The sequence below is a fragment of the Orbicella faveolata genome, unplaced genomic scaffold (assembly GCF_042242905.1).
Source record: "Orbicella faveolata isolate gen_17 unplaced genomic scaffold, um_ofav_v1 contig_48, whole genome shotgun sequence".
NCBI lineage: Eukaryota > Metazoa > Cnidaria > Anthozoa > Scleractinia > Merulinidae > Orbicella > Orbicella faveolata.
Genome location: NW_028301578.1, coordinates 17499607 through 17520578, shown reverse-complemented (window position 1 = coordinate 17520578; position 20972 = coordinate 17499607). Strand labels below are relative to the sequence as shown.

The window sequence follows — 20972 nt, the reverse complement described above, 5'->3', positions numbered from 1 at the left end:
CTCTTATAAAATGACTATGGAAAATGTTTGTTATACTTCGTGAAATTCATCGTACGTTTCAGATCAAGTTGCCTCTTCTCAACAAATTCGTCAGACGACGGAGTAAAACTTAAGGTAATCAGTTTTATGTAGCTTATAAGTTGCTCGATAGTTGTGATAAGTCATCTGATGTTCCATGGGATGTTTAGTCTCGCTTAATAAGTTCCAGGCAATAAAGACAGTAGTGTGTCTGCCAAAAAATTGAGTATGTATGTATTGAGTTCTGAGTGATTTGATACGGACAGAACAAGATATGAATTACTTGCGATCTGAAATCTGTTTGCAAGAGTTATATCATTCCATTTCACTCTTTGTCGGTAAGCAGGAATTAGTTTGACAATTCGTTCACTGTACTGCGGATGAAAAAGAGTTATCTCTGTTCTGTTCTGTTCTTTACACTCACTTACAAACTCTCACTCTTCCTATCAAAATGTTTCCTTTGGATATCTATCTATGTGACAAGAAATGTCTTTAAAATCTTTCATGTACACTTCAACCCCTATTAAACGGCCACCCTCGGGGAAATGGATAGTAGTCGCGCACGAGGTGTTTGCCACCTAATAGAGGTAAAAAAAAAATAGAAAAGCCGAGTCTAAAACACCTCACGAGTACATATGAGTACATATGGGTACACACAAGTCTCGATGATTTACGTGGTTAGCAAGGTAAATTTACGTGGTAAACAAGGGAATAGTAAAAAGTGTTGATTACTTGTTTAGTTAAACACTGTCCTACTTTAAACATGATTACAATGTTTTTTTTATATATATATTTTATTAGTCATCAAATTGATGTGAGGTTTATTTAAGCCAAAGGCAAAAACAATCAAGAGTTGCCCGTAAACAACTACATTTGAATCATGTCGTGTCAGAACGAACAAAAGGAGGACTAAACCTATACATCAGGCTCGAGAAACATGAGCTCGATCAGGTATAGGTCCAAGAAATATACGAATGTCTCCAGAGGAACGTATAGCTTACTTGAAGTAAGGCTACGGCGTCTCCTAAGAAAAACGTACGAGGACAAATTTTCCGTGGTAAGAATCTACCTACTGTACTTGCAAACAGTTCTAATCACAGCCGGGCCCAGCGTCACAATATAGAATGCACGTAAGCAACATTTTCACGGTAAATCTCATATTTTTTCCTTCGAAAGCGAATACTTGGAGACTTAAAAACATGTCTTACAATAGAAATGAGCCTCAAAAATGCATAAACACATGGCAATTATAGAGGTGCAAACTCGACATGCAGATAACAGCGGAAATCAAGCAGACCTATGACCTCTAAAAATTTTGCCATAGCACGGTCTTTATACGACATGAAGTCCCCTTCATCAATAGGAGTGAAGAGACAAAAAAGGTCGAGTTACCGAAGACAACGGCAAATGTACAAATGTCACGAACTGTTGGAGTCGTGTAAGCTAGTCAACTCAAACAGGATGATACGCTATCGCATGCTCGCTCGAGACTCTTTGTTATGCTTCGCGCGAAACTTATGACGCTTTATTTTCCCTCCTGTCAGCTATCTGTCATAGGGCACATATTGACTAATCAGGTACTCCATTGTTGGGCTGACGGAGGGTTTGAAAAGTTAAAAAGAGTCCGCAGACGGTGTTTTCTCGTCTCGCCTTCATACTGCCTTTTTGCGTCCGCGATGACCAAGCGCTCGTCTAAGTGACCCTAAGAGAGAAAACCAGCTGCCAGCAGACTATCTGGAAGCTGTCAAGTTTGTCTATAGGATCTCTGCTGTCTTTTAAAGAACAACAGAGTTACGCAGCGCATGTTTGAAGATTTACAACACAGATGTTTTTTTAAGATTAGTTAGTGGCGCCCGGAATTCGACCTTGTGTGGGTGTTATCGCGCAATTAACTGGCACGATTAACTGGCAGGGCTCTTCAGTGCTTGCCTTTCTTGCTCTGTTTTTATTTATTACTTTTTAACGAAACAAACCACCAGAGAAAGTCGTGTATGTGGTGTTCCACCTTTTAGTAATTTCCTTTGGAGGAGATTTCAACGTTGTTTACCCTTCTGAAGATCGATTTATTTAAAGCAGATGTTCTTTTTGTGGGCGTTTCGTCTTAGAAGCTGTCAATTACGATCACACCGAACACCCTTATTTAGTCGGTTTTAGAGTGCATTCTCATTTAGTAGCTGTTGCGCCAACAGAGTGTCGTGCGGCATGTAGTATGTTTCATGTTTCATGTTTCATCATTTTTCTGCAAGCTACGTTATGCTTGCACTCAGAAAGAAAGAGGAATCATGCAGCTTCTCTTAGTTTGTTACTGAGTCGTCTTTCGCCACTGTCTTATCCCGGAATTATGTCGCGGGAGCGCGACCACGTATTCCAGGTGAGAGCTTTTTGAACAGAGAAACACTCGATGGATTAAGCGCTTAATCAGGCCGGTCATTAGCATTGAAATTTGTTTTTTTTTAACAATGAGTGAAGTCTACAAGAAAGAAAAACGGAGTACTCGCTTTGTGGTTTCAAATAACTGACCGATTTTATAGGCCGGATTTTCACATTTTTAAGTTTGTTTACCATGAATGTGGCGTCGGCTGATTTTGCAAGCTGCCCGTGGGCATTTTACGGCTATCAAGGTGATCTAGGAAGTTTCTACTGGGCGCTGCCTATTTATGCAACATTTAATGTCACTGAACGACCCACAACAGACTGGTAGGGGTGTGGCAGATGAGACGTTGAGGGCCGTTTTGGTTTGCTACCGTAGTTTAATTGTTCGACCAAACCTGCCAGCTTCAAAATGAGAAAGTCCTACATGTCATTAATATACATTGCCTGTTTTCTTTATCTCATTGCAGCCATTGACTACAGCCAGGGAATATTCTGACACTTCTGACGAAATGAGCCTCGATTCGCCTCCGGTAAGAGAGTTTTGCAATGCATGTCTCTTCGATGAGATTGCAACGCTTTAGATTTCTAAAGACCTCTTAGTGTACTTGATAATTATAGAAAACCATTTATCTTTTACATCTGGCTGCTATCAAACGAGACTTAATGCTTTCTTCTTTTATGTTTGTCTAAAACACGCACAGGGTTTGTTCCAAACGCCAGCCATTAGTTCAATTGGGGTTGGTTACCATGATGCTCTGGCAGACAAGAGAAATGTCAAGGTGCGGTAAGTCAATGTCAAATTTAAAAAGCTATCTATCTATGCAGTTTGGTTTCTTTCAACATTGCTTTAAGTGAGACTAGTTCGTCTTCGATCTTATTTGAGCGAGAGAAAGAACAAATGTTCAAAGTGTCAGTTCAGTTTGACGTGGAAATGTGTTGTGCGAGGGATATACCCTAGAATGTGAGAATTGCACTTTAAGCCCGTGATTCACAGCATAATTTATTTATTTGTATTTATTTTTCTCAGAAAAAAGCGCGGATCCGACGAGAACCTACGTGTAGTGGTACAGAGACGTCAGAGCTGGAAGGTCCGGTGAGTTGAGTGAAAACCACCGCTTGATTCTCCATGAAAATATTCAAGAAAGTCAGATTTTTAATTTACGTTTGGCAGAAAAATGCAAACATTTGTTGAATGGAGTCAGGGCGCACTCTTGCTTCGCCGCGGAATCAATTACGGTAGATCACTTTCCAAAAACATGGAGGCCAAGTGTGAGGTCTTAGCGTAGAAAGTTCACTGTTTATTAGGCTGTTATTTTTTGAAACATTGGCAAAGAATTATTTGAGTGACGTATTTTCACTAGTGTCAGAGAATTCTGGTTTTGGTGATGAATGTCATGAATGATGATTTTTTTCATTATTTCTTTTTCTTTCAGAGCAAAGTGCGGGTTATACGCGAAGAGTTACGAAACTCAAGCTGGACGTCCAACCCGTTACTGGAAGATTCGGTGAGTGTGTCCACATTGTTACGAAATAAGACGACAAAAGCTGGGAGCTGCTACCATCAAATTCATTAACGCATGGCAATCCCCGGAGACTAAGCACTTCCTATTCTTAGCAACAGAATATAAAGGGACAATTTGTAAATCGCCAACAACCATGAAAAATATTACTTCAAATGGTCCTTTATAAGGAATTTGGGTACATTTTACTAAGCGACCACTTTGGTCCGGTTGCCATCAGACAGAAAATCTGGAAAACTTAGCTTAAAACTGAACTTAGATGCTTAAACGTTCAAGATGTAAGTCGATTAGTAATTGGCGGCTCCAGTAACTAATTAAAAGCTAATCACTTCCTGTGTGATTATTGCACCATTTATTCCAAAACAAGTCACTGAGGGAGATTTTCTCTTGAACCTAGGAAACCGAAATCATCACAGTCAATAAAGTAAGATTCAAACAGGATTTTCTAAAAGAGAAGATCAATAACAAGAAAGAACAGATTTGCAAGGCGCGTATTTATAGCGCGTGATTCACATCCTTTAACATTAATTACTTCTTTTCTTTTTTCTTCAGAGAAAAGCGGGCATCGGACGAAAACAAACCTCCAGTAGTTCAACGAGAACGGAGCTTGGAGATCCGGTGAGTTGAGTGAGAACCACTGCTTGATTCTCGTTTAAAACAGTCCATTTCAGATTTTGAATTTGCGTTTGGTAGAAAAATGAGTACATCACTGATTACATGGAGTAAGGACATTGACTTAACTGAGCCGAGAAATCAATTGCGGTTGATCATTTTCGGAAAACATAGAAGCCAAGTGTGAGGTCTTGAACATAGAAATTGCACTGTTTATTAGGTTATTAGTTTTTGAAACTTTGGCGGAGAAATGATTGAGTGAAGTATTTTCACTAGTGTCGGAGAATTCTGGTTTTGGTGATGAATGGTGAGATATAGTTTTTGATTATATGTTTTTCTTTCAGAGTGAAGTGCGGATTAGACGCGAAGAGCTACAAAACTCAAGCTGGACATCAAACTCAGTATTGGAAGATTCGGTGAGTTGTGTGTTCACACTGTTTCGAAATAAGACGACGTCGAAAGGAAAAGGATTGAGCTAAGCTTTCGCTAGTGGGTCTGATTAAGGCTTCGGTAATGGCTATCAAAGTCTGTTTCAATTTCATCTCTCGTCACAAGAGTTGTAAAAGCTGGGAGCTGCTACTTAAGATACGACGATCTCCGGAGACGAAGCGCTTTCTATTCTTAGCAATAGAATTTAAAGGCACCATTTGCTAAACGCCAAGAACCATGGAAAATAGTACTTCAAATGTTCCTTTGTAAAGAATGTGGGAACATTTTACTGAGCGAGCACTTTGGTCCGGTTGCCATCAGACAGAAAATCTGGAAAACTTAGCTTAAAACTGAGCTTGTTGACTGAATGGGCTTGACATGCTCCTAAAGAACCTCTCGTGCAAGAAACAGGGATCACTGAAATAATTTGCTGTGAAATGGTAACCCTGGTTCACATTCGTGCACCGATTTCTTAAATTCACATCCTTTCCTGATCTGTTTCAACCGATCTTCCACAACCCCACCCACCTCCATTCGGACATTTGTGCATATATATTGATTTCCACAGAAATGCTTACCTTAGTGGTACATTTTATCCTGTCCACTTTTGAGAAAATTTGTCGTCTTATTTGCAGGGAAAATTGATGCTGAGGACGGTTTCAAAGGCTGAAAGCACTGTCAGATATTAGGAATAGCTAGGAAAAAGCATTTTCATTTTTTTGCGCTTTCTGTTTTTCAACTTCTGGTGACATGTGTTTATCTTAGGATGGAAATTACTTATCCTCAAGAACGAGTTAAAGAGGTAAGTCACCAAACAAAATATAGCTACACATTGAAAAGTATCTGGTATGAAATACAAATTACATAGAAACTTCAATTTAGTACGTCTTCTTTGATTTTTAGGAACAGTGAGTCTATAAACTGTATACGGCTGAATAAAAATCATGTAAACCGAATTTGCGTCACCACTATTTGCATATGCACTGTTGTTATTTGAAACGAACAGCACTGGATGTTTAGCAGCATTATCGCCCCCTCACTCCATATACTCTATAAGCTTGGAGCCTCCTTTACTGACAAACTTAAAAAATGGGTTAGAATATTTTTTGGCAATGTGCTACTTTTAAGAAGTTACTCCGTTCGATAACTGACAGCCGTGAAGAAATGAATTCAAGTAGAGAGCTAGTTATTTACGCTTAACCCACGAAACAAAACATAATTACACACTGAGAATGGCTTGTAAACAATTTTAAAGAAAACAGAAAATTATTGTTAAACTTAATATTTGTCACCAGTCTGCCAAATTTTAAGGAATTTCACAGCAGGAAACGCAAAAAATTCACTGTCAGTCTTTAATTCTGATGTAGTGCTCAAATTTCATCATACTTACCCCCGCAGGTTAGCGGCAGATGAAAATTTGACAATATCCTCAAGATCAAGCTACCGACCTTCATCAAAAATAAAAATATCTCTAGACATTAACTAGTATCTGGCATGAAATAAAATTTGAATGGAACTTCCATTTGGTAAATCTTTGAATTTTAACAACAGCGAGTCTATCAACTAAATACGGCTGACTTTAAATAATGTAAACAGAATTCGTGTCTCGCCTATCTCTAGATGCATTGTCGTTATTCGACACGAACAGCACTGGATGTTTATCAGCATTATACTCCCTCCTTTGCTCCATATACTATATAAGCTAGGAGCATAGCTTATTAAAGAACTAAAAAATGGGTTAAAATATTTTCTGACAATGTGCTATTTTCATTAGCGACGTTGGCTAGTTCGATTTCCGACAGCCGCGAAAAAATTAATTCAAGTAACGAGCAAGTTATTTCCGCTTAACCCACGAAACAAACCATAATTATGCGTTGGGTAATGGCTTGTAAACAATTTTAACAACAAAAAATTTATATATAAGGATTTGTCTTCGTTTTCAACAAACAGATGGTCTGCAAACAAAAGCCAATAGATTTTGCTTTGTAAACATTAAAGTTTGGGTAGCAGTTGTTGGGTGTCAAATAACGCAAGCAGAAGGTTTTTGATGTTATTAACTCGTTACATTACACGAAAGGCAAATAACACTAGCAGAGTTCTCCATTCGAGAATCGCATGTCATAACATCGACTTAAAAATATTTCATGACATTGCGTACCCCAATAGAAGTTTCTCGAAACGACCAATTCGAAACTTTCGTCCCATCGAGAATTTCATGCAAGATATGACAAGCGAAATTATCCATTCCACAATTGCATATAAATACTACGACTAACAGATATTTCACAACATCATGTTACCATTATCTAAGTTTGTCGATACGACAGATTCCTTTCATTCGTGGAAAGGAAAATTTTCCGCACGAACCTACAAGCACACTCCTCCATTAGACAATTTGATGTAAATACAAGCCCTTGTAGGGCTTACTTTATTTTACACAACGATACAAAACGAAAGAAACAAATCTATACCGAAATAAACGTATCAAGTATCAAAACAGTAAAATTCCTCTGTACGAAAACCTAAAAAGGAATAAAACAGCGGAACTCCGAAATTTGTAAATTCGAAGATCTGTATTTCGAGAACCGAGTCCTTCCAAGACTGTACTATATAACACTTATTGCTTCAGATTATTTAACACTTCGTACATACAACTGGATGCGGTGATATTTTTTAACAGCGAGTTATAGCCGAAAGATGACAAGTGCTCCATTTCGCAAATTACAAATACGTATTTTAAGAAACGGGTGCTTCAGTACCTTACTTCCTTCGTTACCATAGTGATAAAGCGAACATTAACTCGTGAAAGGTGAGTCAAGTAGTAGGCACTCCTTTTACCGAGCACAAATCTGTAAGCTCGAAACCGAGCGTGCAATAATTTTTCCCCTGACGATTTCCCTGCAAACCAAGGCCATCACGTGCCAGTTTAGAGTCCCGGGTACTGGGAAATATGATCCAAGTTCTGGATATCAACCCATAGTTGCTCAACCGAGCGTTCAATTGTTTTTCCTTGTCCATTTCGCTGCAACCCAAGGCCATCAGAAGTTAGTATAGAGTCCCTGGGACTGGACAATATCCCCCAAGTTCCGGGAAATCGAGCCAAAGCTGGTCAAAATCACGATGCGTGTAAGTCGGTCTTCGCTACCTTTTTCACTCTTAAAATTAAGTGGGGCTATTTTGGCGCTAGAAATTAGCTCCAAAGCGGGCGTACGATAGTTTTACCTCCATCCATGTCACTGAAAACCAAGGCTATCACGATGAAGTTTAGAGTCCCTGGGACTGGAAAATATCATCAAAGTTCCGGCATATCGAGCCAAAATTGGTCAAAATCACGATGCGCGTAAGGCGGTCTCGGCTATTCTTTCAGTCTTAAAATGAACTGGGGCTGTAATTCGGCCTAGAAGCTCAAAACCAAACGTTCAAATATTTTTCCTCTGTCTATTTCACTGAAAATCAAGGCCATCACAAGTTAGTTTGAAGTCCCTGGGACTGGAAAATAATCGAGCCAAAGGTGATCAAAATCACAATGCACGTAAGGCGGTCTCAGCTACTCTATCAGTCTTAAAATAAAGTGGGGCTATATTTTGGCCTACAAGCTCGAAACCGAGCGTTCAAATATTTTTCTCTGTCCATTTCACTAAAAACCCAGGCCATCACGAATTAGTTTAGAGTCCCTGGGACTGGAAAATATTCGAAAAGCTCCAGGAAATCGAGCCAAAATTGGTCAAAATCACGATGCTCATAAGGCGGTCTCGGCTACTCAATCAGTCCTTAAATGAAGTGACGTGGAGCTATCTTTCGGCCTAGAACCTCGAAACCGAGCGTTCAAATATTTTTCCTCTGTCCATTTCACTAAAACCCAGGCCATCAAAAGTTAAGTTTAGAGTCCATGTGACTAGAAAATATCCCCCAAGTTCCGGCAAATCGAGTCAAAGTTGGTCAACATCCCTATGCCCGTAAGGCGGTCTCTGCTACTCAATCAGGATTAAAATAAGGTGACCTGGGGCTAAATTTCAACCTAGAAGCTCGAGATCGAGCGTTCAAATATTTTTCCTCTGTCCATTCTACTGAAAACCAAGGCCATCACCAGCTACTTTGGAGTCCCTGGGACTGGAAAATATCCCCGAAGTTCCGCAAAATCGAGCCAAAGTTGGTCAAAATCAAGATGCGCGCAAGGCAGTCTCGGCTACTCTATCAGTCTTAAAATGAAGTGAGGTATATCTCGCCCTAGAAGCTCGAAACCGAGCGTTCGAATATTTTTCCTCTGGCCATTTCACTGAAAACCAAGGCCATCACCAGCTCGTTTACAGTCCCTGGGACGGGAAAATATCCCTGACGTTCCGACAAATTTAGCCAAAGTTGGTCAAAATTACCGTCGATGCGCGTAAGGCGGTCTCGGCTACTTTTTTAGTCTTAAAATGAAGTGGGGCTATATTTCGGCGTAGAAGCTGGAAACCGAGCGTTCAAATATTTCTCCTCTGTCCATTTCACTTAAAACCAAGGCCATCACGAATTAGTTTAGAGTCCCTCCCACTGGAAAATATCCCCTAAGTTCTGGCAAATCGAGCCAAAGTTAGCCAAAATTACGATGCGCGTAGGGCGAGCTATATTTCGGCCTAGAAGCTAGAAACCGAGCGTTCAAACATTTTTCCTCTGCCAATTTAACCTAAAACCAAGGTTATCACGAGTTAGTTTAGAGTCCCCGAGACTGGAAAATATCCCCCAAGTTCCTGGAAATCTACACAAAGTTGTTCAAAATTACGCTGTGCGTAAGGCGGTTTCGGCTATATTTCGGGGCTATATTTCGGCCTAGAAGCTCGAAAAAGAGCGTTCAAATATTTTCCTCCGCTTATTTCACACAAAACCAAGGCCATTATGAGTTAGTTTAGAGTCCCCGGGACTGGAAAATCTCCTCCAAGCTCCTGGAAATCGACCCGCAGTTGTTCAAAATTACGCTGCGCATAACGCGGTCTTGGCTACCCGTTTAGTCTTAAAATAAGTGAAGCTATATTTCGGCCTAAAAGCTCGAAATCGAGCGCTCAAATATTTTTCCTCTGCCCATTTCACTGAAAACCAAGGCCATCAGTATTTAGTTCAGAGTCCCCGAAACTGGAAAATATCCTCCAAATTCCTGGAAATCGGCCCAAAGTTGGTCAAAAGTACGCTGCGAGTAAGGCGGTCTCGGTTACCTTTTTGCTCATGGATGTTAGACATCCATGAGCTTATAAGGCAGTCGGATGGCGTTCACTCACTCACTCAGTCCATTGTGATTAATTTATTCATTAAAACTGGATTAAATAGTTTTCACCTATCCCTCCCCTGCTAAGTATAATTTTTGTCCCAGACACTTCGTACTGTTTGTTTGGCTTGTTTTAGGGGGGACAAGAAAGGTGAAATTTTGTCCTCTAACACGGAGTTTATACAGGGGAGTTTATACATGGCGGTTAAGACGGCACGAAGATGGGTTTTGGTTCAATCCGTGGAGTTTTAAAATGGAAAGTTCTTAAGCTAATCAGCAGTAGCTGCGACAAATACACATGGAAAGACTAGAAGGACATACTATACCATTTTTGTGCGGCATTTTGAGGAGACCTTCGTGGAGTGGTAAAATGGAAAATTATCAAGCTAAGGAACACTAGCTTCGGCAACGGACATTGAAATCCTGAAAGCTACGATGCTCGTTTCGAAATCTTTAAAGCTACGATGTTAAAAAACGACGATGTCATGTCACGACCGAGGACAAAAAGTCTTTTAAAATGTCACCCGGAGGAGGAAACAATGCAATGGGCCATGAATTCTGTATCATCTGGAACCTAAGGTGAGCCTCCTTGTTGTGTCGTATTTTTTTTACTACGCCTTTTATACGAGGGGGATTATTTCGTTCGGAAAGTAGCTCTGGTGCAGGGTCGACCGCTCTTTGAATGAAAAACAAAGACAGTTTTTTATCATGTCTTATCAGATTTCTAAATAGTATCACTGGAGAAAATCCAGATGATGTGAAAAATGTCAAGACTGTCCCAACTAGTAAAGCAGCATTCAGCATTAAAGGCAATACACTACATGCTGCTTTTAAGATACCTGCCAATAGAGGTTTTGAGCATTTTGCACTGGACAGTGATAGACTGAATACCATTAGAGCAAAACTAAACAAACAGGGTGATTTTCATTGATAAGATTTCTATGGTTGAAAGTGGCATGTTCAACTTTTTGACTTAAAGATTACAACAAATTATTGGAACTAATGAACCATTTGGTGGAATAAGCTTGGTAACTGCTGGAGATCTTTTCCAGCTTAAGCAAGTTTTTGATAAGTGGATCTTTGAAAATTCCCAATCTGGCTGTAATGAATTTGCAACAAAAATTTGGACAGAGTACTTCACCCTCGTTGAATTGACAGAGATAATGAGACAAAGAGATGACAAAGAATTTGCTCAGCTACTCGATCGTTTGAGAGAGTGAAAGCACTCTGAAGATGATATAACCATTTTGAAACAAAGACTTCTGAATGTAAGGCCTGGACAAGATAATTACAATATGAACATGGCACATTTATTTACTAAACATGCATCCGTACATGCTCACAACAATGCATTGTATGCCCTCTCTAAAGCTGATAAAGCTCAGACTAAGGCTTTGGACATTGTAATCGGGGACATCTCTGATGATCTCAAGAAACAAATGAAAAACAAAATCCCAGATGATCCAACAAAGACAATGGGTTTATATTTGCTCATGTCAGTAGTAACTGCAACAAAATATGACTGACAACTACATTGATGTGACTGACGGACTCACCAATGGTGCAGAGTGTGTCACAGAACACAGAGACTACAGAGTTGAAATTATACCAGACCAATTATTATTTGGGTGTAATTTCCACATCCTGACATAGGCAGAAACCAGCTTAGAGAAAATGCACATTTATACAAGGCAACTATAAATAGAAATTGGACACCAGTATTGGAAGTAACAAGACAATTTTGAGCCAACAAAAAAAGTGAGGTCCAAATTCTCCGGCGCCAATTTCCACTTAGACCTGCTGCTTCCAAGACTATTCACCGTTGTCAAGGCGACACATTAAATGAGGTAGTTGTTGATTTTCCAGTATCCAGAAGAGAGCACATACATTATGTTGGCTTGAGCCATGTATGAAACAGCTCTGCAATGCATATTTTTAATTTGAATGAAAACAAACTAAAGGTTAGTGAGAAAGCTAAAAGTGAAATGAGCAGACTAAGAACACAAGTAAGCCTTGTGCCTTAAGCAGTGTTACGGACTGACGATTCACCCCAAACAAAAACAGTCTTGTTTCAGAATGTTAGATCTCTCCACCTCCACCTAGATGATGTACAAAGTGATTACAACATTCAAGAAGCTGATGACAACATTTTTGTTGGATCAAAACTTTGCTTGTTAGATAGAGATGATACATATCAGCTTAGTAAATTAACTCTTTACAGAAATGACTTTAATCAGTCTAACATAAGAACTTGCTATGGAACTGCTTTGTACATTAAGAATGATTTGAATTGTACTAAAATTCCATACAGTTATAACTTTTAATTAATAATTTGGAAATCACTGTAATGGTGTTGAGCCAACCAATTCCAAATATTAATGTCATTGGTATCTATCGATCGCAAAATAGTTACAATTTCACAGTTGATTGATCCTCTTACTCATCTTCATGACTTAGTATTCACAGAATCTAAAACTCCGAATGTACTGCTTGGGGATTTCAATACTGATCTAATGCAGGCAAATTCAGAACAAATGGCTCTGAAAAATATCTTATAACAGACAAAGGATACACTCAGTTGATTAACCAGTTTACTACTGACTACAGTACACAGATAGATCATGTATATACCAATGTATTACAATGTGTACAATTAGCAGGTACCCTGGAGTCTTACTACAGTGATCATAAACCTATTTACATTTTCATGAAAGCTGTTTGAATATTTCCCTGTATTTATCATATGAGATCATTATTAATATATAATTTAGCTGAATTTGGAAACTTTACATACCAAAGAAATACATGTGTCTAAATGTATCAAGCAACTATTTAAATCACACAGCAAAACAGTCAGAAAATTTATTTGCAGAAACAAAGAATGGTTTGAATTTACTGTGCTATTAATGTCCCTAAATTCCTAGTCTTCATAGAGATTCAAAATTACATGTAACTCTACCAAAATTTACAGATGCTGTACATGACAATACCTTTTTTCTAGGTTAAAAGAATTATTTTAACTCCAGTGTTTCTTTAGAGAGAGCACGGCATTATAGCTAGCATTTTCTTTCTTAACCCTTTCCAGAAAAGCAAGAAATATCACTTGGACACCTTAGTTAGGTAGGTAGCTTATTTTTATTGGGGCAGCAGGGGGAGAGAATAGAAAGGAAAGCAAATTAAAGAAATACAAGATTTTTTCTGCATATAATCATTTATACCCTTTTAAAATGTGTCACTGTTACATTCATTGTGTATTGCAGGTTAGGCAAGTTGTACTATTGTACATGTGCATATAACCCAGATGAACACTGCAATAACAACTACAGTATGATATGCAAGTGACAGTAAGCAGATGTTACTATTAACACAACATTACTGATGCTATACAGGTTTATTAGCCGTCAAAAATAATATCAAAAGACTTAGTAGAAACTGGCTTTAACAACACAAATCACCATTTAAACTTCATGGAATTAATCTGAGAATTACAGATGGATGTGGAATTCTCCTGCTTACAAAAAGAATAAGATGTTTTCAAGACTTAAGTCAGCTGACACTTGAACTTTTGAAACTCACTCTTTGCAAAATACATTGGGTGCAAGCATATAAAATGGCTCTCCAGGCTGCATGTATAATTACAGAGTTGGAAACACTTTAGAAATTTATCCATATATGATTCTTAAAGTCAAGAATGTTGACAATTGAAATCCATCTGAACTTGCTATGCGTGTCAAAACTTAACTCGAGAAATGAACTTATAGCTTTACACTGAAATACAGAAATTATATAACAGAAGCTTAAAATTAGCAGTTCTATACCATGTTCATATACATGAGCATATACGTGTAGAGTATCGCAATCAGTCTTAATATTAGGACTACAATTAAATGAAACTCCTAGAACCCATCATTAAGGAACACAAAAGTTGAATGTTTTAATCTCTCTATTCATAAAATACAAATCTGGCAATGTTTATTCGAAGTATAAGCTGTCCTAACTGTTCCAGCTTATACCTTTTGAATTTCCATTCAGTTCTTAAAATGGTGGTTATCATGCTGTACTTCTACTACGTGTATGTCCTGCTGCTTTAAAGATTGTTATTTATAACTCAGCAAAAATTGTAAAATCTGTATCAGTAGGAGACTGCTGGCTAGAATGTCTCCTCTTACCTTTTATGTGCTACATTATGGTAGTCAGTATTTCAGTGGACTTAATAAGAAAGAAAATGCTCCTAATAAAAGCAGTGTTCCTCTTGATTTTTGTTGTTGCACTCTGTTGAAAACTATTTTCAATTATGTAATAAATAATTATTTATAATTTATAAAGTAATTTTAACGGAGAGCAAATTCAGCCACCTAAAGGGTGGGAGGCGTGGTAGCCTCATGGTTAGTGCACTCGTCTCTGGATCAAGTGGTCCAGGTTCAGGCCCTGACCGTGGACATTGCGTTGTGTTCTTGGGCAAGACACTTTATTCTCACAGTGCCTCTCTCTACCCCCGTGTATAAATGGGTACCCGCGAACCTAATGCTGGGGAAAGCCCTCCAATGGACTGCATCCCATCCAGGGGGGAGTAGAAATACCCCTAGTTGCTTCACACTACAAAAACCGGGATAAGCTCCAGCCTGGTGGGCCACCTGGCCTGTATGCAGACTTTATTTATTACAATTTAGTGGCAGATTTACATAACAATAAAAAAAATCTATCTAAAAAATCTATCCATTAAGTGGCTTGACCCTTACCTATCGATCGCCTTGGTTTGCATTGAAATGGACAGAGCAAAACGTTTTAAACTCTCACCTTCAAGCTTCTGAGCCGAATATAGCCCCACTTCACTTTAAGCCCGAAAGAGTAGCCGAGACCGTCTTACGCGCATCGTGATTTTGACCAACTTTGGCTTGATTTTCCGGAACTTGGGGGATATTTTCCAGTCCCGGACACTCTAAAGTAACTCCTGATGGCCTTGCTTTGCAGTGAAATGGACACAGCAAAACTTTTTGAACGCTCACTTTGGACCTTCTGGGCCGAAATATAACCCCACTTCACTTTAAGACTTAAAGAGTTCCCGAGACCGCCTTACGCGCATCGTGATTTTGACCATCTTCGGCTTGATTTCCCGGGACTTGGGGGATATTTTCTAGTCCCGGGGACTATAAACTAAGTCCTGATGACCTTGTTTTGCAGTGAAATTGAAACAGCAAAAGTTTTTGAAAGCAGAGTTTCGAGCTTCTGGGCCGAAATATAGCCCCACTTCACTTGAGGAGTGAAAGATGAGCCGAGTCCGCCTTACGCGCATCGTGATTTTGACCAACTTCGGCTCCATTGGCCGGAACTTAGGGAATACTTTCCAGTTCTGTGGACTCTAAACTAATTCCTGATGGCCTTGGTTTGCAATGAAATGGACACAGCAAAACTTTTTGAACGCTCATCTTCAAGCTGCTGCGCCAAAATATAGCCCCACTTCACTTCAAGACTGAAAGAATAGCCGAGACCGCCTTACAGACATCGTGATTTTGACCAAGTTCAGCTCGATTTCCCGGAGCTTGGGGGATATTTTCCAGTCCGGGGGACCTTAAAATAACTCCTGATGGTCTTTTTTTGCAGTTAAATGCACGAAGCGTAACTTTTTAAACGGTCACTTTCGAGCTTCTGGGCTGAAATATAGCCCCACTTCACTTTAAGACTGCAACAATAGCCGACCCGCGTTTCGCGAATCGTGATTTTGACGAACTTCGGATCGATATCCCGGAACTTGGGGGATATTTTCCAGTCCTGGGGACCCTAAACTAACTCCTGATCGCCTGGGTTTGAAGTGAACTTGAGAAGGGAAAACTTTTTGAACGCTCACTTTCGAGCTTCTGGGCAGAAATATAGCCCCTCTTCACTTTAAGACTGAAAGAGTAGCCGAGACCGCCTTACGCACATGGTGATTTTGACCAACTTCGGCTAAATTTACCGGAATTTAGGGGATATTTTCCACTCCCTGGGTCTCTAAACTAATTGCTGATGGCCTTGGTTTGCAGTGAAATGGACACAGCAAAACTTTTTGAACGCTTATCTTCGAGCTTCTGGCCTAAAATATAGCCCAACTTCACTTTAAGACTGAAAGAATAGCTGAGACCGCCTTGCGCGCATCGTGATTTTGACCAACTTCGGCTCGATTTCCCGAAATTTGGGGGATATTTTCCAGTCCCGGAGACTCTAAACTAACTGCTGATCGTCTTGGTTTGCATTGAAATAGACACAGCGAAACTTTTTGAACGCTCACTTTCGAGCTTCTTGCCCGAAATATAGCCCACTTTACTTTAAGACTGAAAGAGTAGGCGAAACCGTCTTGCGCGAATCGTGATTTTGACCGACTTCGGGTGGATTTCCCGGAGCTTGGCGGATATATTCGAGTCCCGCGAGCTCTAAATTAACTCCTTATGGCCTTGGTTCCCGGAGAAATGGACAGAGCAGAACTTTTTTAACACTCACCTTCTAGCTTGTGTGCTTAAATAGAAGCCCACTTCACTTTAACCCTGAAATAGTAGCCGAGACCGCCTTACGCGCATCGTGATTTTGACCAAGTTCAGCTCGATTTCCCGGAACTTGGGGGATATTTTCCAGTCCGAGGGACTCTAAACTAACTCCTGATGGCTTTGGTTTGCAGTGAAATGCACAGAGCATAACTTTCTTAACGATCACCTTGCAGCTTTTGGGCCGAAATATAGCCCCACTTCACTTTAAGACTGAAAGAGTAGCGGAGACCGCCTTACAGGCATCGTGATTTTGACCAACTTCAGCTCGATTTCCCGGAACTTCGCGGATATTTTCCAGTCCGGGGGACTTTAAACTAACTCCTGATGGCCTTTGTTTGCAGTTAAATGCACAAAGCGTAACTTTTTAAACGGTCACTTTCGAGCTTCTGGGCCGAAATATAGCCCCACTTCACTTTAAGACTGAAACAATAGCCGAGATCGCGTTTCGCGCATCGTGATTTTGACCAACTTCGGATCGATATCCCGGAACTTGGGGGATATTTTCCAGTGCTGGGGACTTTAAACTAACTCCTGATCGCCTTGCGTTGCATTGAAACTGACAGAGCAAAACGTTGTGAAGACTCACCTTCGAGCTTCTGGGCCGAAATAGAGCCCCACGTCTTTTTAAGAGTAAGAGTAGCCGAGTCTGTCTTACGGAAATCGTGATTTTGACTAGCTTCGGCTCGATTTCCCGGATCCTCGGGGATATATTGCAGTCCTGGGAACACTAAACTAACTCCTGATGGCCTTGGTTTCCAGTGAAATGGACACAGCAAATTTTTTTGAACCCTTACTTTGGAGCTTCTGGGCCGAAATAGAGCCCCACTTTATTTTAACACTAAAAGAGTAGCCGAGACGGCCTTACGCGCTTATTTATTTTGCCAAACTTTGTCTCGATTTTTCGGCACTTACGGGATATTTTCCAGTCCCTGGGACTCTAAACTAACTCTTGATCGCTTTGGTTCGAAGTGAAATTGACACAGGAAAACTTTTTGAACGCTCACTTTCGAGCTTCTGGGGCGAAATATAGCCCCACTTCACTTTAAGACTGAAAGATTAGCCAAGACCGCCTTACGCCCTGGTGATTTTGACAAACTTCGGCTAAATTTGCCGGAATTTGGGGGATATTTTCCACTCTCTGGGTCTCTAAACTAACTCCTGGTGGCCTTGGTTTGCAGTGAAATTGACACAGCAAACATTTTTAAACACTCAGTTTGGAGCTTCTGGGCCGAAATATTGCCCCACTTCACTTAAAAACTGAAAGAGTAGCTGAGACCGCCGTACGCGCGTCGTGATTTTGACCAACTTTGGCTAAATTTCCCGGAAGTTGGGGGATATTTTCCATTCCCGGGGACTCTAAACTAACACCTGATCGCCTAAGATGTCAGTGAAATGGACACAGGTAAAATTAGCGCACGCCCGCTCTCAAGCTTCTAGGTCGAAATATAGCCCCCCTTAATTTTAAGACTGAAAGAGTGATATGTACACAGGTAAAAGGAGCGCACGCTCGGTGTCGAGCTTCTCGGCCGAAATATAGCCCCACTTCATTTTAAGACTGAAAGAGTAGCCGAGACCGCCTTACGCGCATCGTGATTTTGAGCAACTTTTGCTCGATTTCCCGGAAGTTGGCGAATAATTTCAAGTCCCGGGGATGCTAAACTAACTCCCGATGACCTTGGTTTCCAATTTAATGAACACAGCAAAACATTCTGAACGCTCACCTTCGAGCTTCAGGGCCGAAATATAGCCCTACTTAAATTTAAGACTGAAAGAATAGCCGAGAGCCCTTTACGCGCATGGTGATTTTGATCAACTTCGGCGCGATTTCCTGGAACTTGGAGAATATTTTCCAGTTCCGGGGACTCTGGTTTCCAGTGAAAGGGACAGAACAAAACTTTTTGAACGCGCACTTTCGAGCTTCTTGGCCGAACTATAGCCCAACTTCACTTTAAGACTGAAAGACTAACCGAGAGCGCGTTACGCGCATCGTGACTTTGACCAACTTCGGCTCGATCTGGCGGAACTTGGGAAATATTTTCTAGTCCCAAGGGCTCTAAACTAACTCCTGATGGCCTTGCTTTGCAGTGAAATGGACACAGCAAAACTTTTCGAATGCGCACTTTCGAGCCTCTCGGCCGAAATATAGCGCAACTTCACTTTAAGGCTGAAAGAGTAGCCGGGACCGCCTTGCGCGCATCGTGATTTTTACCAACTTGGGCTCGATTTCCCGGAACTGGGGGAATCTTTTCTACTTGCGCGTACTCTAAACTAACGCCTGATGGCCTTGGTTTGCAGTGAAATGGACACAGCAAAACTTTTTGAACGCTCACTTTCGAGCTTCTTGCCCGAAATATAGCCCACTTTACTTTAAGACTGAAAGAGTAGGCGAAACCGTCTTGCGCGAATCGTGATTTTGACCGACTTCGGGTCGATTTCCCGGAGCTTGGCGGATATATTCGAGTCCCGCGAGCTCTAAATTAACTCCTTATGGCCTTGGTTCCCGGAGAAATGGACAGAGCAGAACTTTTTTAACACTCACCTTCTAGCTTGTGTGCTTAAATAGAAGCCCACTTCACTTTAACCCTGAAATAGTAGCCGAGACCGCCTTACGCGCATCGTGATTTTGACCAAGTTCAGCTCGATTTCCCGGAACTTGGGGGATATTTTCCAGTCCGAGGGACTCTAAACTAACTCCTGATGGCTTTGGTTTGCAGTGAAATGCACAGAGCATAACTTTCTTAACGATCACCTTGCAGCTTTTGGGCCGAAATATAGCCCCACTTCACTTTAAGACTGAAAGAGTAGCGGAGACCGCCTTACAGGCATCGTGATTTTGACCAACTTCAGCTCGATTTCCCGGAACTTCGCGGATATTTTCCAGTCCGGGGGACTTTAAACTAACTCCTGATGGCCTTTGTTTGCAGTTAAATGCACAAAGCGTAACTTTTTAAACGGTCACTTTCGAGCTTCTGGGCCGAAATATAGCCCCACTTCACTTTAAGACTGAAACAATAGCCGAGATCGCGTTTCGCGCATCGTGATTTTGACCAACTTCGGATCGATATCCCGGAACTTGGGGGATATTTTCCAGTGCTGGGGACTTTAAACTAACTCCTGATCGCCTTGCGTTGCATTGAAACTGACAGAGCAAAACGTTGTGAAGACTCACCTTCGAGCTTCTGGGCCGAAATAGAGCCCCACGTCTTTTTAAGAGTAAGAGTAGCCGAGTCTGTCTTACGGAAATCGTGATTTTGACTAGCTTCGGCTCGATTTCCCGGATCCTCGGGGATATATTGCAGTCCTGGGAACACTAAACTAACTCCTGATGGCCTTGGTTTCCAGTGAAATGGACACAGCAAATTTTTTTGAACCCTTACTTTGGAGCTTCTGGGCCGAAATAGAGCCCCACTTTATTTTAACACTAAAAGAGTAGCCGAGACGGCCTTACGCGCTTATTTATTTTGCCAAACTTTGTCTCGATTTTTCGGCACTTACGGGATATTTTCCAGTCCCTGGGACTCTAAACTAACTCTTGATCGCTTTGGTTCGAAGTGAAATTGACACAGGAAAACTTTTTGAACGCTCACTTTCGAGCTTCTGGGGCGAAATATAGCCCCACTTCACTTTAAGACTGAAAGATTAGCCAAGACCGCCTTACGCCCTGGTGATTTTGACAAACTTCGGCTAAATTTGCCGGAATTTGGGGGATATTTTCCACTCTCTGGGTCTCTAAACTAACTCCTGGTGGCCTTGGTTTGCAGTGAAATTGACACAGCAAACATTTTTAAACACTCAGTTTGGAGCTTCTGGGCCGAAATATTGCCCCACTTCACTTAAAAACTGAAAGAGTAGCTGAGACCGCCGTACGCGCGTCGTGATTTTGACCAACTTTGGCTAAATTTCCCGGAAGTTGGGGGATATTTTCCATTCCCGGGGACTCTAAACTAACACCTGATCGCCTAAGATGTCAGTGAAATGGACACAGGTAAAATTAGCGCACGCCCGCTCTCAAGCTTCTAGGTCGAAATATAGCCCCCCTTAATTTTAAGACTGAAAGAGTGATATGTACACAGGTAAAAGGAGCGCACGCTCGGTGTCGAGCTTCTCGGCCGAAATATAGCCCCACTTCATTTTAAGACTGAAAGAGTAGCCGAGACCGCCTTACGCGCATCGTGATTTTGAGCAACTTTTGCTCGATTTCCCGGAAGTTGGCGAATAATTTCAAGTCCCGGGGATGCTAAACTAACTCCCGATGACCTTGGT

The 20972-nt window shown here is 40.9% G+C and overlaps 1 protein-coding gene and 1 long non-coding RNA gene across 2 annotated transcripts; both read left to right on the top strand.

Moving 5' to 3' along the window:
* The first annotated feature begins 1982 nt into the window (after positions 1–1982).
* LOC149096714 (uncharacterized) lies at positions 1983–5908 on the top strand. The gene is made up of 8 exons (XM_089281329.1): positions 1983–2389; positions 2859–2921; positions 3093–3175; positions 3419–3484; positions 3825–3896; positions 4464–4529; positions 4868–4939; positions 5588–5908. The coding sequence occupies exons 1-8, from the start codon at positions 2228–2230 to the stop codon at positions 5595–5597; spliced, it is 594 nt and encodes a 197-aa protein (XP_089137455.1). The 5' UTR covers positions 1983–2227; the 3' UTR covers positions 5598–5908.
* Positions 5909–10333: 4425 nt separating this feature from the next.
* On the top strand, positions 10334–14224 carry LOC149096713 (uncharacterized). Its single transcript, XR_016204678.1, has 2 exons — positions 10334–10770; positions 13452–14224. It is a non-coding gene; the product is annotated as an uncharacterized LOC149096713 (long non-coding RNA).
* The last annotated feature ends 6748 nt before the right edge of the window (positions 14225–20972 follow it).

Excerpts from the sequence above, each read along its gene's own strand:
- LOC149096714 (XM_089281329.1), top strand. The coding sequence starts at position 2,228 with ATGTTTCATGTTTCATGTTTCATCATTTTTCTGCAAGCTACGTTATGC. Across the intron at positions 2,922-3,092 it reads TGAGCCTCGATTCGCCTCCG|GGTTTGTTCCAAACGCCAGC; the intron begins GTAAGAGAGTTT and ends AAACACGCACAG. Across the intron at positions 3,485-3,824 it reads CGTCAGAGCTGGAAGGTCCG|AGCAAAGTGCGGGTTATACG; the intron begins GTGAGTTGAGTG and ends TTTTTCTTTCAG.